At 42.7% G+C, this 17873-nt stretch overlaps 1 protein-coding gene and 1 pseudogene across 1 annotated transcript in view; both read right to left on the bottom strand.

Annotated features, from left to right (window-relative positions):
- cita (citron rho-interacting serine/threonine kinase a) overlaps positions 1-13433 on the bottom strand; it is a 48336-nt gene extending 34903 nt beyond the window's left edge. Inside the window, exons 1-11 of the mRNA XM_056274355.1 lie at positions 13332-13433; positions 12921-13062; positions 11049-11224; positions 9758-9859; positions 7314-7456; positions 6893-6986; positions 6590-6796; positions 6193-6346; positions 4669-4858; positions 769-874; positions 398-541 (exon numbers count right to left, since the gene is read on the bottom strand). Of these exons, the coding sequence (XP_056130330.1) occupies positions 398-541; positions 769-874; positions 4669-4858; positions 6193-6346; positions 6590-6796; positions 6893-6986; positions 7314-7456; positions 9758-9859; positions 11049-11224; positions 12921-13062; positions 13332-13433 (1560 nt within the window). The remainder of the gene's footprint in view (positions 1-397; positions 542-768; positions 875-4668; positions 4859-6192; positions 6347-6589; positions 6797-6892; positions 6987-7313; positions 7457-9757; positions 9860-11048; positions 11225-12920; positions 13063-13331) is intronic.
- Positions 13434-14771: 1338 nt separating this feature from the next.
- LOC130132227 (beta-crystallin B3-like) lies at positions 14772-17637 on the bottom strand (annotated as a pseudogene).
- Positions 17638-17873: the final 236 nt, after the last annotated feature.

Genomic DNA, 17873 nt, shown 5'->3' on the forward strand with positions numbered 1-17873 from the left:
CTGATGTGCCTGCAGCCACCACACGGTCCTTGGCAGGGGGTGGCAGAGTCAAATGGCATGGAGAACCAAGACGATTGGGGACCACTCTCTGTTGCAGCCCTCATCCGCCTTCACTGGCATTGTGACCTGAAAGACATCTTCCGCCAGTTCCACTGTTGAGGTCTTTGTTGGATCATGCTTCATCTGGAACCTCCTCCTTGACCTATCTGCCTTGGGTGATATCTCCTTGGGTACCAGGGGCCAAGCTTCAGACGGCATAGCTGTACATGCAAGCTTCTCCACTAAGACAAGGTGGTGATCCAGGACAGAGGGAAGGAGGGAGGGAGGAAGACAGACAGACAGACACACAGACACAGACACACACACACACACACACACACACACAGGAGTGACTCACGCTGCATTCGGTGATATATGTGGCGAGGTCTTGTTCAAGGATGCTTCTCTGTGTCTCAGAGGCCTTCAGCTCCACATCCTTCTGGTGGAGCACTGACTCCAAATCAGTCATCTTACGCTGAAACCTGGAGATCTCCTGCTCCATCTGTTCAAACAGCACACAACAGGACATGTAGCATGTTTAGGATACATGCTACACTTTCTGTTCTGTTGCACATTCTTTCATTTACACCAAGCTTAACATCAGGTCTAGCAGATAGACTGGAAGAATCAAACATTCATCACCATGTCTAGCAATCTGATTCTCAAACGGAAATAACCACCAGACATACAACTTCAAAACTAAAACAAAGGCTTAAAAGGGGTGCTCACCTTGTGACATTTGTCTTGAGTTTCTTGAAGTTCTTTGCTTTTGAGGTGCAACTTCTTTTCCATGGAGTTGGTCTTCGCAGGAGAATTAAAGCCTGCAGACACCGACCTAGTTGCAGCAATGAAAATGTGGCATTAAATTCCCCAATAATAGAAATATCCAAATGTTCAGGCCCAAAAACAAACAAAAACTTCACACTGTCAGATTGCACAAGAATGTGGTGTATAAAAACGGATTGCAATTACCTTCTAGACAAGCTAGTTAAAGCGGCACCAAGTAACTATTTAGATTTCAGCAACGTCTTCGTCACTTGCAAAGACAATCTAGGCGCTTTTGTTCTCTTCATAGCGTAGCATCAAGACACATCAGATTATTTACAAGCTGTAGGCAGCCCAAAATACTTTTGTGAAAGCAGAGCAGCCATGTGAACAGACACGGTAAAGTGAAATTGCTATACTTTGATATTTATTATTTGTTGAATTCACAAACACGACGTAACTGCCATAAAGTAATCCCTATATTCTTCAAAAATTTTCATGCCTGGTAGCAGACAAAATGCACAAAGAAAACAAGGCTTTTAAGGGAATAATAGCCATGACACTATGAGAACAAAATTAATCAAATGATAATAAATGATATAGGCAAAACTAAATATAATGCAGCTGCTAAAAACATCCTTCCATCCTGTGACAAAGTACTGATCCTTTTGGATAGCTTTGCTCTACACAATCATATCATCCAGCCAGACCAAGACTGATTGGCTGCATCATATCATGACGTCTACATCTTATAACGGTAAGCTGACAGTGCCGCAAACTGTAGATGTGCTGGCTGATATTCAAACACACCGCCCACGCAACAGAAATGAGCAATAGACAGTGACAGGGCTGTGAAAAATGAAATAAGACTATCTCAATTAGACAAGACTTAAGGTTAATCTCTGAAGTGATGGCCAATAGCTGCCACTTCACCTGAAAAGATGGGCACAGCCTCACTGCTGCCGATCAAGCAACAAACAGAATGAAGTACATATCGTGAGTAAAATACCATAATTTTTTTCAAATTCCTTGCTATGACATGATCAATTTATTTAGTTAGAACACAAAGCAATTTTTCTGCGCTCATATTGATGAGCAAAAACATTACTATGAATTTAAGCTGTCTAAAAAGTGAATGGCTCTTACATGAATGAGTCTACAAATACCACAGCAGGCTCTCAGATAAATTTGAGTCAGACTGAGTCACACAACATTAAAAATAATCAAAAAAGAAAGCGCTGCTCCTTTTGCTTCTCCATATCCAAAACAAGCAGCCCCCCCCCCCCCGATGCACACATAAGGTACACTTTCAAACCAGACAAAACACATGCACACAAACAAACAAGGATATGGGAAAATTGCCAGATTTTCTGGAAAGAATGGTGTTTGTTTGTGGGGGGAAAAATGAAAAGTAGAAACAACAAACAAGGTAAATGAATTATTGGCTGATGGAAAGTTGTATGTGTTGGTGCTTTAAATTCACAAAGTGATGCGATGAAACTGATAGCAATCATACAAACTGCAGTATATGATAGCAGAGTGAGGAAGACTACAAATATTAACCTGACTCTCTCTCTCTCTCTTTTCATTTTACAGGCAGTTAACTGAGTCTAGCTGGTCAGCTATGATCATTAGAAAGTTTATAACTCTCCAAAATTGGAGACAATATAAATTTCTACTGCAATCTGTTATAGGTTTAACTGATGCAACAGCATTGCTCTGGTTTACATTCTAAGTAAACGCTGCATGGCTTTCTACTGATCCTTCAATTTAAGAAATCCTTCACCAGGAAACCCTGGGAGACTACTGTTGACATAGGAGGACAGGTCATTAAACCAAATGAAAACGCTAATAAATAAATAACTGAACAGATTATTAAAAAAAAAGAGAGAAAAAAAAGAAAGAAAAAGAAATCAGCAGGAATAAAGGACCCAAAAAGGGTTAGTTCAAAACACCTGGTAAAAGAAGCCTAACACTACAGAGCAGAGCAATGATGGCCAGGCATGTTTTGGTGACGGCTCTACTCCGGCTATTTGAGGGATCAGCTGTGCAAAATCTCCATTAGATCCACAAAGCTGTGGTCAGAATTAAGGAAATCCAAAGTTGCAAAAGAAAGCAGAATCACTGTATAATATATATTTATTAACTAGGATCCAATGATTTGACCAGCATATCTTGCCAAGACCTATAAATACATGAAAGCTCAATGAGAAGCTCAGGTTGATATGGGGCACAGTTATTTTTTCTAAAACAGTGTTTTTGTTTTAATGCACAGAAGCAGAAGCCTCCGTTTTGTGAGCTAAGAGACATGGTGGCTGGGCATGACCACATCCGTCTGTGGAGAGATAATAAATGACTAGCCAGTGCTGATTGCATTATTGAAAAGACAGAATGAGAGACGGGAGCTCTGGGGAGATGTGCGAGTTAAAGACTTGGCATTACTGGTCAGCTATACAAGACTGTCTCCAAAAGAGAGCAGAGAACACACACATCTTGGACTTCACACGCCCACACAAAAAAAAGCAGACGCATACATTGGAGAGGAATGCGCACAGCAGAACACACACATAAGACCCCCTTGGACAGAACCATTTCTGGCATGAAACAACAGACGGCTCCCTGTAAATTTGGTGTGAGCTGTTGGGGGTTGTTTGTGTTGTTGTGTTTTAATTGCGAGGCGTCAGAGAAACAAGATCATACAGAATAAAGAAAGAAAAGCAGGAAACCTCAAAATGCATGATAAATATTTAGTTATGCCTGGCTTTAAGTGAAATTTCTCTCCCCTTTTGATTTTTAATGAACGTACACACACACACACACACACACGCACACGCAATCTTTGAGCCTCTTCATTAAATGCAGCAAAGGAAATGACTGGACGCACTTTAAAAGCATGATCAGATGATTGATAAATAACAGTGAGGGAGAAAGACATTAGGAGAGAGAGGACATGGGGAAAAAGGGAGAGGAGGGGAGACAGGTAAAGATGGGGGTGGGGACTAAGGGGAAAAAAAACATGTTGGTAACCATAGAAATAGAATCTCTCTCTCCCCCAAACTAGGCTCATCCTTTTCCCTGTCTAATCTGGTAATGCTTTCCCTTCCCTTTCTGCTGCTGCTGTTCTCATCAGCTGCAGACTACATCACTATTAATCTGCTACAACAGCGCGATAAGGCTACATAAATTAAACCCATCCACATGCATTTTTATCAGAGGTGAGAGGCACTGTGAACCATTGGGGGAAAAGATGGTCACAAATCCCATGCTATAAAACTCAGGCTCATTATAATGCATGGCAAGAGACAAGCACAATAACAGCATGAAGGGTGAGAGTGAGTGTGTGTATGTGTGCGTATGTGCGCATTTCCACCTTTCAGCTAAACCTCAATGACACTCTCAGTCGAACATCTATCAGCACTGATGGCAAAGATAATGCTGCTTTACATCATCCCTCAGTTGATGGCATATATCATGTTTGATCCCATATAAAAAAAAAAAAAGCTTTCAGTGGCGGTAACAGTAGAAGAAGCAGCCACAGGACAGGGGGATCCCCCCTTCCTTCTGATGTGACATAGCATACAGCCAAGCCCATTGGAGTACCAAAAAGCACCACCACAAACACAAAGACACTGACTCAACATCAATTGCCCAGGGCACTGGATTACTTGGATGAAGGCTACTTGGAATTTGTTGCTGTGGCAATAAGGAGATAAAGGACAGAGTTGCTGCCAACTGTAATGGGAGGTCTTAAACACACTGAGAAGGTGGTTGAAGGGGGGGTATCTCTGTTCACTGTTGGAAAGAGGTGAGGGCAGCGTCTTTGACAGAAAACCTGGCAGCGCATAGTAAACAGGTAGTACTTACTCAGCTTTGGCCAGTGCTGTCAACGCCCTGCTGAAGAACCAGCCTAGAAAGGGCAGATCCTGGCCCTGGAAGCCAACTGGAAGAGCATCCCGCTGGATTGCTGAGGCTGGCCGGGGGGCTGCCTGTTCTGGCTCCTCAAAATTAGAGGTGTCATCTTCAGCGTGTAGCGCTGGAACGAAAGGCGGGAGGACTGCAGGAGAGCAGAAGAGAAAAGGAAGACGAGCAATGAATGAGGGAAAAAAATGTCAAAACAACAGGGGGATAGGAAGGAGGAAAGGCGGTGAGGGGGAACAGAGCAGAGCAGTGGGAGCCTAGAGTGCGGCAAGACGCGCGCTCATGCACATGCTGCCTCTGTCCCTCCCTCCCTCTCTCTCTCTCTTTCTCAGGCTCTCTCGCTCACGCTCACTCTCCCTCACTGCAGCAGCACAAGCTAATCAGGAGCTAAAGCAGAAGCATAAAAACCTCTGTCTGGACCCTACTGTCAACAAGCCGCGTCTACGAAACCAACAAATTTAAACATTCATTCTCATTAGTTTCAGGGTCATTTTGTCTTTAAAACTGATTACTCAAAAGAAAAAACAATCAATACATAATTCAAACCCCCGCAGACATGGGCAGATAGCGCTTGCATTTTAAACAAAGAATTTTAATCAAATAGCAATCACATGGCTCTTGAACAAAGTAACTGAACTGATTAATAAAAAGCATGGTGGACTCAACCCCTTGGTGCAAATGCCTGGCAGAGCATATTTTAGTGACCTGCTAAAACTAACAAAAGCATTTTATACAAATATGAAAACATCTGTTTCTACATGGAAATATACTGGACAATGAAAGTAGCTTGGGCACAACTCACTATGCTTAATATCTCCCATTTCTATATAGGCCCACAAGAATTTCTGGGGAAAAAAAATTGTATTATATCATATATTTGTATTATATCAATGCTTTCTTGATGATGGCCATTAATATGTGCGTTATTTGATGTGATACACCAAATTCTGTGAGTGGACAGACAACATATTCAAACCGGTCTCAGTTGTGATGAGTGACAAAGAGGATCAAACAACACACGTGTATTCCCCCTACTGCAAGCGTGTCTGGTGTCGCTAGCGTAAAAGATTTTTTTTTTTGCTGCGTCTACTGAGAAGCAGATGAGCTGCAGATCTCGACTGTCTCTCCCACTCTTCTCGTCTCTCCCTCCCTTTTTCCTCCTCTGGTGAACGCTGGCCTGCTGCCAGAATCACACAGAATCTCATTATTTTACTACTACCCACACCACCACTGGCAAAGCCATTTCCCCAAGTGTGCGCCTGCACATGTACATTGGAAGCACACACCCTACAGAATGTGTACTGGTATCACCACTGATTAGATTGTGCGTTTGAGTTTGACACGAAGCTGCATATCATCTACTTAGTAACAGTGTCACCACCGTCATTGTGACATTTCATGCCACATTGAGCTTTGATGCTGCCAAAGAGGGAGCATGGAGTAGTCCCAGGGGGAGACAATTCTCCTCACCTTGTCTCAAGTTATTCCAGTCGATGCTAGAGAAAAAGCTGTGACAGTGCAGCCCCTGGAAGCCCAGTCGATCCTTGGCTCCACACAGCAGGCTCTGCACAAGGTTCACAAACTGTTTACTGGCCTGTGGTTCCTCTGGAAACTTCAGGAAATTCTGAAGAGAAAAACCATGGACAAAAGACAGATGAGACTACAGACAGACCTATCAGATGTTCCTCCAAATGGAAGAGGTCATCTTCTTTCAACAGCGATAAGTCAACTGAGAGTCCACAGTAAATCACAAGCCTTTATTCCTGCAGCAGTCTGTGTAATTTGCAAATTCCCAAACTACCAGAAACCAGCTACAAGAAGACATAATGTCTAACACTGACAGAGGTCCAAATGAGGGTCTGTGTACCTGGAAGTTGAGAATGTTGTGAATGGTCTTGGTGGCGGTGCCACCAGAGAAAGGCGACTTGCCATAGATCATCTCATATGCTATAACCCCCAGGGACCACCAGTCACACTCAACTCCATATGTGCTGTGAGTACCCCCATTCATGGCCACCAGGATCTCAGGGGAGAGGAAGTCCTGCGTCCCTACGGGTACTGTGGGAGCCATCACCTGAAAAACACTTCTAATTAAGAAAATTTTATACTGACAAAATTTCTACTATGTTGAGGTTTAGACATTCAGCAGTTTCTACACAAGTCTACTTACTGTTTTATTGGCGGTCAGTTTGGCCACTGAGCCAAAGTCTGTCAGTTTAATATGACCCGTCCGATCAATAAGTACGTTCTCTGGTTTAACATCCCTGCAATTGCGTAGATTAGAAAAGACAAAATGCTTTATATCCATAAAATTGTTTACAGAGAAAAACAAACAATCTATAAAGAAAGTGAAAATACACTATATCTATTTACTCCAGCTATTGCTAAGACTTTTTTGGAAACATTACATTACATTGTTGATTTTTGTTGTGGTAATTTGCTTGGAGATTAAAATTGTTTGTGTGTAATGACTGTAGGATTACAGTTCCCCAAATCTCATGCATCCAGCCTTTCAGTTAAAGCAAAAGACAAGGCACCTCAGAGCATCAGTGCTCATCAGATCATAGGATCACCAGAGACTGGTGTGTTACCTGTGGACGTAACCCATTTGATGGACAACGTGGATGGCCTCTACCAGCTCTGCTAGATAGAACTGAGCCATGGATTCATCAAACTGATCCTCATATCTGTTCAGTAGGGACATCAGGTCACCGCCTGGCAAGAACTCCATTGCCTGAACACACCCACAGAGGGAAATTTTACTGATTCAAACATGGCTTATTTAAATAGTCAAGTCTGAAATGCTGTGATTACACCATACAAACTAAAACTTGCTTTGAAACAAATGCATGACTGCTTGAGTTTACTGTATTATTGTATATATTCTCTGCAGCATTGCACTTTATCATCTCTTATTTTGCCTGCATATAGCCAATCCTTGCGTATATATCTGAAGATTGCGGTGTTGTAGTGTTGTTATTCTATGTTAAGTACACAGAGAACTACGAAACCGGAGTCAAATTCCATGTGTGTGCAAACCTACATGGCCAATAAATATGATTTTACATGATTGTGAATCTGATTTATATCAGTGCTTCAGAGTCAGCTTTATTGGTGCCTATTTAAAATCCTGGAGTGTTTCTCCTGATTATGGATTCAGTTATTGCCGTTGGGTTCCGTTATAGGTTTATCTGCAATACTGCAGTCAAAAGGCTTATTCTTACATTACTGGATTTATATAGGCAACATCTGGCTTCAAGATCTATATGAATCTCTATTTCAGGGATCAGAAAAATGTATGTGTGTTTATCTACTCAATACAGGCAAGTGATTTCATCCATAGTGACATGTTTATAGACAGAAAGCACATTTTAAGTTGGGGACACAAGACAATCACCCTTGCTCTTGTTTGATGTACAATGCCCCTTCTCTGCCAGTATAACTATCAATGTTCCAAATATGTAGTGGAAAGCGGCATCAGTCAAGGTGATTTGATCTGTATGGAGGCTGCCATACAGCCACACAGGCGAACCCATGGTGCATGAATGGCTGAGGAGTCTGAATGAACGGCAGCATTCTCCAGTGTTACCTAGCAACAGGGAGACTGGGTGCCTCTCTGACACTTTGATATAGATGGAGTCTTTGTATTTTTCTTCATGCACAGTAAGGACTGCAGGGTGAGACAGAAGGGGAGTGGGGGAAGAGAGGAGTCGAGAGACCGATCTAGGAGCGGAGGAAAAATGCACATTATGTGCAGAGAGGGGGAGTTGAAGATGTAGAGAATGGATAATTATAAGTGAAAACCAGTTTGCCAAAATCTGATCTGGCTAAACACGTAATAGATGATCACCTGAATTATTTTGGTGGCTCTGACTGCAGTGACGGTATTTGTACAAGATACTCAGAAATAAGAAATAAACTAACCAACCAAACAAACCCTGGAAAAATTCCCCCTTGTGACACACAGTTGTAAAGGCATAGCGCAGAGAACATTCCACAGCAGAGCCCTTAAGCAAACTTTGATTTTGATACCAACTAAGTGTAATTAGTGGTTTCTAAAAAAGGGAGAGCCTGGTCTTTGTGTATAAAATAACTGAACATGAAACCTTATCTTTAGGACCTTATATCGGTCTTACCCATTTTATACTCCCTTTTGCAGTGTTCTTGGTTGAGCTGAAAGATGCTTATGAATAAAATTCTCATTTTCATTATTTATAATATTGCAGTACAGGCTAATCAGAGTTTGCCAGTGCCAAGAAGCATGAATGGAATGACTCCAAGGCGATGGTTCTTTCATTAGACTGGGAACCTCCACCCACTCCTGGGTAGTCTAAGTGTTGTTGTTGTTGTTTTTTTTTTTTTAAATCAACAGATGATGAACACAGGAGGGAGGAAACTGGAGCACCCGGAGGAAACCCACACAGACACGGGGAGAACATGCAAACTCCACACAGAGAGGACCTGGGACAGCCTGGGGTTCAAACCCAGGACTTGCTTGCTGTGAGGCAACAGTTCTAACCACTGGGCTACCGTGCCGCCAAAAAAACACATGCCTAGTGAATAATTACTGAATTGAGGCTGATAATCAGAAATTTCTTAATCAATGTTGTTAAATGTAAAGGCTACTTTTAGGTTATCACCTAAAATGTAAAAGAAACTTTTGGGTGCTACTTTTTGACCATTATCTACCACACATGGTGGTCCGGTTTCACAGATAATGAGAATGAAAGACTGTTGGTCATTTAATCTGAATTAATGTTGACTGGACAAAGACCAAAGAGAAAAATGACAACTAAAACAGACATGCTACACCAAGCCTCAAAAAAGTTTAGAACTATCAAAGCCGAGTTAGAGTTTGATACGTTTAGAGACGTTAACGCAACGTTGTCCTCCACTAGGCAAACTTACTGCCTGTAGCCTAGACAGCATGCAATTTTAATCAAGGAGAATGAATATACCACCTACAATACATTAAAAATTTTCACAGTTATGGCAGTCACTTTGGTCTGTCCAGCAGACAAAGCCACAGCCTTACCAGGTAGAGACAGTCTTTGTCCTGGAATGCAAAGAAAAGCTGTGGGATCCAGGGGCTGCTGTTCAGAGCCAGTACCCGCCGCTCCTCTTCATGAAACACCATCTAAAAGAAATAGGACCACAATAAAGTCAGAAAATATGACCAAAAGCCTGACACCAATAGTAGCCTGCTCCTAAATAGATGGACCACCAAGTGCAGCATACATTAAAATCCTTAATGAAGATTTGGTAATGTAAACAAATCAATCTTTACCAAAGAGAAAACACTGCTTTAATAGATGAAAAATAATGTCAATGTTTTATAAATTCTGTCTGCTTTCATGCAATGCAAATGAAAAAAAAAAAAAAGCTGAAGAATTAAGGTAAGATTTTGGAGAACTTTGACATTACAGTGTATATTAGCAATCCATATGTATGGCCATACTTTGAGCCCTACTTCCCAATTTAGAAATTGGCTTGAACTAAAATCTCGAAATTTCAGTTTATTAATTACAGCGAATTTATTCATCCCTTTTTTGCCTATGTGTATGAGGGATGACATTTCACATTAAGCACAAATTCCCACAAGGGACTTCATCAAGGCACTTATCTTATAGCAACTTGCTCTTTTTATTGGTCTCTCCATATCACTAGCCGTAGCAACTAATGTACTATTCTGAATGAGACTCCTCTGTTCTATAATTCACATGCATGGAAGAACGTCTGTGAATTCAAACTTCTTGGGTTTTTGTTTGGCAGCTTTTAGCCAATGGCCCCCCCTATTGGACCGTTCTGCAAATGCAACTTTCAAACCTCAACGCATACAATACACAGCAGATCAGTACTTCCATATTGGGAATTGTATGAATTGAGAGGGAAAAAAAATGAAAATAAAAACTTAATAAAGCCTATAGATGATGAGGCATGAAAAATGAAAGCATCTGAACACCATTAAAACAAAGATCACAATCTAAGTTTAGTTACTATATCAGATGAAATTGAACAATAGTCCAATATTTTGAAATTCTATATTTATGTTAAAATAAATATTTTGTGTGAATGGTCCTAAACTGAACTAATATGCCATTTACATCTCTCATCTTTGAAAAAGCATCAGCAACCAATCTTGTTATTAAATTTAATACGGTTTGAGAAGGGAGGTTGACAAAAAAAAAAAACAAAAAAAAAAAACATTGCCCTTCCCAAATTTTGGACAAAAACAGTCAAGAATTGTTTTTCTTGCATAACCTTTAAAGTTTTCATAACACATTGTGACACAGATTAAAAGCATAATGTGACCAGCGGAATCTTACATTTTCTTGGGCACGCAAAGCTGTCTTTTCCATTATTTTCAGGGCACAAACATCTCCAGTAGCTCTCTCTTTGACCACTTGGACCTCAGCAAAGCGACCACGACTCACCACTGCACGCAACTCAAAGTCATGAAGCTGAGGTTGTAGGGCCTGCAGCTCTGAGACTACCTCAGAAACTGTCTCACACAAACACAAGCAAACAGAGAATTTCTTTAGCCACAACGGTTTAAAAATAACTATTCTGTATAATTCACTCTTATTACAAATACGGAAGGTTACTAAGCTGCAAAAAAGTTACTAATTGGCAACAATATGAACATCACACAATTTGCAAATTAGGAACTACATTTTTTTCAGGATTCCCACTGTTTAGAAAAACATTTTCCATGACTTCTGCTTAGCTAGAAATGACAATCGTTGCTCATGGATGCTAGATTATTCAGTATTAACTATTAGCTGACGTCTCAAAAGTCTCTAAATGGACCGTGCAACTTGGAGCTGGTCACTGAATATACCTACCAAACGTCAATCACTGATGTGCAATCTCAGTGGCTAAGAAATATGGCTGAAAATATACGATATCTGTGGATAAAAATACAATTTCCCATGACCTCGATAATATTCCCAGAATATTTGATCAATTCAATTATTTTCAAGGACTGTGGGAACCCCACATATATATATATATTTAATTTTTTTTTAAATTGACAGGGAAATACAATCCATCCATTATCCAAGCCACTTATCCTACTCAGGTTCGTGGGGATGCTGGAGCCTATCCCAGCAGTATTTGGGCAGCAGGCAGGGAGACACCCTACATACATACTGTAACCATCACGTATGTGTAGACTCGCTAGCTGGTTGGCTAACGGGACTCTTTAGTCGACTGGTTAGTCGACTGCCCCCCCCACCCCGATGGACTGGCGGCCTGTCCAGGGTGTCTCCCTGCCTGCCGCCCAATGGCTGCTGGGATAGGCTCCAGCATCCCTGCGACCCTGAGAGCAGGATAAGCGGTTTGGATAATAGATGGATGGTGTCAGAAGTGGGATGGTGAGACCGTGAGGCCATCAGAAGCGCGTGCGCCCAGATGCGTGAGGGAGCTGGTATGCTGAAGTGCGGGGACGCGCTTCCCGAGGGAGGGGGTAGTGTAACCATCACGTATGTGTAGACTTGCTAGCCGGTTGGCTAACGGGTCGGACCCTTTAGTTGTCCAAAGGAGTTGAATCAAGTGCAACTGGACTTGGTATATATCCGTGAAGACGTTTCGCCTCTCATCCAAGAGGCTTCCTCAGTTCGTGCCTTTCAGAAGGCACGAACTGATTCAACTCCTTTGGATAACCATGACCTGGATGAGAACATTCACAGACACGACCCTTTAGTTGATTGGTTAGCGCAGTACCCGGGTTCGCGTCCCAGCTGCCCCCGGAAATCGCTGCATTGGTGAATTTTCTTTGTTTGCACATCTCGGAGTTCGTACCTTTTTTCATTTCACTGCACTCGGGACTTGTACTTGTGTGCACGTGACAAATAAAACTCTTAAATTTTGAATCTTGGTGTCAGAAGTGGGATGGTGAGACAGTGAGGCCATCGGAAGCGCGTGCGCCAGGAGGCGTGAGGGAGCTGGTATGCTGAAGCGCTTCCCGAAGGAGGGGGTAGTGTAACCATCACGTATGTGTAGACTCGCTAGCCGGTTGGCTGACGGGTCGGACCCTTTAGTCGACTGGTTAGCGCTGGCGCCCCGGGTTCGCATCCCGGCTGCGGCGGTCCCCGGCTGCCGCCGCCCCCCCCCCGAATTCGCTACAATACCATACTTAAGAATTTTAATCAAACACATACAGGAAAATACAATGTGTGTGTAAAATGTACGCTCACATCTGTTAACAAAGTTAGCCACGTGTTGAATCCTCATGAGCTCTGGAGAGGCACACTCCTGGTACAACAGCAGAAGCGCTTCCAAGAACTCCTCCCTGCCCAAGTTGCATACTTCCCGTTTCCCACTCAGACTGACCCGACCCTGTGCACCACACATACAGAACAATTAAGTCAGTTATCTGTTGTTTGCAAACTGCAGCCAACATATTCCGCTGACAGGTGTCTACGGCAAGTTGACAATGTCCTTTTAAAAAGGCATTAACATTTTTATTGTCACAGATGGCATATTGTTTTTCCTTTATCATTGTTATAACAACATCGCCATCTATGATACGTCTACGTTTTCAGGACGGACATCTCAGTGCTGAATATGCCCGGACGGCGCAATTAAAACCTCAGGCGGCCATTTACCTGGAAAAGGTGGTTGAGTCGGGAACTGCGGCTGGTGATGGGTTCCACAGAGGGCGACAGCGTTTTCACGCTTCCTTGACTAACGTATTTGAACTTCAACATGATTCGTTTAAGGCCGATAACCTAAACCAAAAAGACGTTAGGTGGGGACGAAAGTGTGCACTCTTATTAACATATCACATTCGTCAGCATTGCTTTCTAGCCAGAGACAACAAAGGAGGGACGTCAACAAACTGCGGCCGCTTGCTAAATTGTGGTTCGCTTTGGCCGGTTCGTTCGCGTACCTCCACACAACCTGACGCACACAAATACAAACCAACCACAATAAAAGTCATACGGCAACATGACGTGACTTACCAGACCGCCATGCAACTTCCTCTGTCCGTCTCAACGCGTTAAACTTAACTAATAACTCGCATAAGTGTCGCGTTCCCTCGGTTGTTTCCGGTCAACTTTCAAATTTGCGCGTTCTCCGCCCATTTCCTTGGGCTGTTCAAAGAGAGACGTTGTTGATTGGATGGGCGGGTTGGCCCGTACCAGTTACACTTCACAACCAATGGCTGATCACCCCACTCGCGCGCGCGCACACACACACACGCGCGCGCAGTTTATTTTTTATTTTTTATTTTTTTGAAAGGAAAGGAGAAAACGGCAGTCAGCAATTCAGCAATTCACCATCCATTATCAAAATCCATAAGCAGCTAAACTTTGCCTCTTCTGTACACTGGCTGCAAATCATTATTAACTTTTGTTAATTAGCTGGCAATCTGTTACGGACGAGGCGGGCGCTCTGTCCGATCTAGGTTGGTGAAGTAGTACCCTTTCCCTTGGAGTTAGAGTCTAGCCAGCGAGGCAAGTGAGCTGGAACTAACGGGGTAAATGGTGGGTAGTGTGTGTGATTAGTCACAGACAAATCTCAAGGAATGGGGGAGACTATTTAAAGGCTGCACCCAATGACATATTTGGAATTATTTCTTATCATGTTCCTGACAAACTGGCATTTTGAGCAGACATGCTGAAAAGAAAGCGTTTTCATACAGTATTTGATGCTGTTCAGCAATTAAATGTATAAGAGGCAGAGACCAATTGGAAATGTGAACCTACTCCTGTTCAGAGGATTTAGCTTCTCTTCATGACTGCAACCTCCTATAAATTGTTTACTGCATGCACAGTGTTTCATGGGAAAGGTCCAAATTTATCAACAACTAGTCTAATTAGTCTTATCAATACACATCCAAATATAGAAAATAACACACAATCAATTTTTGGAGCCAAACCAGGGCCAAAACCTTTATTTCCCGCCAGGATATAGGGGTGCGTTATAATCACTTGTAATTATTTTGTTATTCCACGCTTGTCCTTTGAAAGGAGAGGGACTAGATAGTGTAGACTAACAGAGAGCTGGCGATGGGGTCCTCTCTGAGCACTGGCCATCTGAATTTAACTTGCTCCTGCTGCTGTTGCGGGTGCTGGAGGTGGGGGATTAGGGTTTGGGGTGGGAGTAGGCTCGGGATTAGGATTGGGGACAGGTGTAGGTGTAGGGGCAGGGACAGTGAAGCACCCTCTTTTGTGCCACTGCATATCCCGCACACGTCGGACGGACTGGATCTGGGGTTGAGTAGCTCCCCAGTCATTCCAGTGCTTGTAGTCACCATGTTCGAACACGTACTGGCTCCCTCTGTAGCCTGGATACATGTACCCCACCCACCTTTGGAGAGAGATAGAGAGAGAGAGAGTCCTTAGTAAATATAAACCACCTACAAATGGTGCTTAGCTCTGACAAGAAAAGCCTTAAGGTTAACCAAGAGATGGAGTTTTTAGGGATATTATGCACACATAGATTAGAATTATTTAAAAAATGACAACACTGTCTAAGTGTTCCTTTCATCGAGACAAGATACCCCAGTTCCAGGGACCAGAAATACACAGTTACTGGCATAAAGTGCCTTGCATCCTGTCCTGGAAGTCTTTGGACTTCATCTTACCTGCCCACCCCATAATGCTCATCCCTCTATCGGTATCTCCCCCTTAACTGCAGTTCGCTTTAAGGTTCACCTTCATGTCTCTGACAGAGAGGCCCGGGGCTCCTAATGCTAACAATTGGTATATTTCTTAAAAAAAAAAAAGTAAGAAAAGGGGAAGGCTTACGTTCCATTCAAAGCTTTGACACTGGCTACACGGTCTTGGAAGCCATGAGCCCACAAACTGGGGACATCGTCATCAACAATTTCCATTTTTCTGCCTTCGTAGCCAGCGTTCTCAAACAGGTGTAGCTTATGCTCTACACTGTCCTTCAAAGAGAAACAGCGAGTTTGTAAGATGTCCACAGAGTTGTTATTTTTCCACATTTGTTGTACATTCTTCCTGATTGTTAACAGTATGCCACTGGTCTGTGATCACTCATCATCTCAATGGTATAATGAATACTGACCACTTTCAGTTGCCTGAAAGACCCCAGACTGAAGCCATTCTGACTGTTGGTCCAGGTACTCCAGCGAGGATACTCTCCTTTCTCCAGCAGGAATTGCTCTCCTTTAAATCCTGGAGATCCAAATCCCACCCATCTGAAGACAAGGAATGAAACCATATTACATTTCAATGCAAGCACTTGTGTTCTAAACAACAGAAGCGACTGGCAAAAGTTGTGCGGCCGTAACTGTGTCGCAAATGAGCTAAAATGAAGGGAATTACTGATGAAACTGGGTAACTCACGGTCCTGACTCCACAATGACTGAGCCAACCTTCTCAAGCTTCTCTGTCACATCCTTACACTCAGCAGACAACTCCATCTTCTTTCCGCGGAAGTTCTCATATTCAAAGGCCACCAGCTACAAGCCAAGAACAGACAGTCGATAATCACTTACAACATGATGTGCAATCTGCACAGGCAGTAATGCCCAATCTCCATGACATTTCTGTCTTCCTTTCATTCCTGCAGTTGTATCTGTACGCATTTGTATGTGCAGAGTTGACAAAAATCCCAACAATGAACTTTTTAAATCTGGTACCTTATATGTGGGTCCAGCCCCTCCATGGCCCTTCCATGCTGGCAGCTGGTCTGGGGTTCCCTGCTGTTCTGACATTTTCCCTCTACAAAGTGCAACAATTTCCTTCAAGATCAGTTGTTAGAGCCAACATAAGTTGTTAAATGACAATAAACTAGTCTTGCTTTTCTCACCTCAACGTCATAACTTGGAAAAACCTACCAGAATGCAGTCACTTCTCATTTTATTATGCTTTGAAAATTTAATTGAGTGACATAAAAACAAGTGTGTTTTTCTAGCCAGGCTGCTGATTTAAATGAGAAAAGTGTTGCACTGATGGCGAAACGATCAACAAATTTCAATACATGGTGACTGACACCTTTCACTCATTTGAGAATAATAAAAACATATCATTATTGCATTTACATTCAAATGTATAAGTAGGTACATTTTTGTCAAAGTCGACAGTTTTAGTTTTAGCTTTATCTTTCACAAATGCTATGTAATGTCATGGTTGAATTGGTTACCACATTGTCTTGATACCATAGAAGAACAAATACGGTTTACATATTATGCTTTAAAAAAGCAAGACATTTCCACATTTTAACTCTTTTGTGCAAATCCATCAACACCAAAATACTTAGTTCTTGTGCCTATGCAAGTACATATTATGTTCTTATTACACATGGCCAATTTAAAGTGTTATTCTATAAGCAAATGTTGCAAACAGACAGAGATGGGAACAAGGAAATGAGCTAGAGAGGATGACCTATCAGTGAAGAGGGAATTATCTTATATTTTGTTTTACCTGATGATGGCTTGTGCTTCACTCTACCTGCATGTACGAGCCACACTCTCCGTCTTTCCTTTCTTTTCTCTCTCTTTTCTGTCTCTCTCAGTGTGAGGGCGTGTTGGTGTGAAGGCCTGGCGAGCAGTCAGTGGAGGCCAGTGGGGGTATTTATGGTTTATTTCTGGCCACAGCAGCAAAAAGCCTGTTGATGCAGCAAGTCTGTCGCTCCCATTGTGTCCATCACACTGCCTCTCAATAGATTTGCCCTCTGCTCCTGGCACACTGGCACCCTCTGCTCTGCCCTGCCTGCGCTGCCATGCTGCCCATGGTCCTATACCGGGCACGCATACAGACTGCCAGCCAAGAGGATTCAGAGATCATACTCACTCAGCACTAATGGCCCCACCCAACTATCTGGCCGTCCAATACCAATCCTACTCTTTCTTTAACTTTTCTCTTTTTAGCACTTTTTCTTTGTCCAAGTTCCTATTTCACCCGGGCTTCTCTGTGCGGTTACCTCTGTAGCTGTCATATCACCTTCTGTTTTGATCACTTCCTTTGGACTCGCCAGCTCCCTCGCTTGATTTATGTGCAAACGTTAACAAGTTACCCCAAAGTATCCACAGCACCGTATGTTGTCTGCTTCAGTGAAGGCCAACAATTGACACTTTCCAAACCCTGAACGAGGGCAGGGGGGCTGACAGGTTGCATGCAGAGTGTGACTATGAGATCAGATGTTACCAGTATTCTAAAATTGTGCCTTGAGCT

This window comes from Lampris incognitus, chromosome 2 (assembly GCF_029633865.1).
Source record: "Lampris incognitus isolate fLamInc1 chromosome 2, fLamInc1.hap2, whole genome shotgun sequence".
Taxonomy (NCBI): Eukaryota; Metazoa; Chordata; class Actinopteri; order Lampriformes; family Lampridae; genus Lampris; species Lampris incognitus.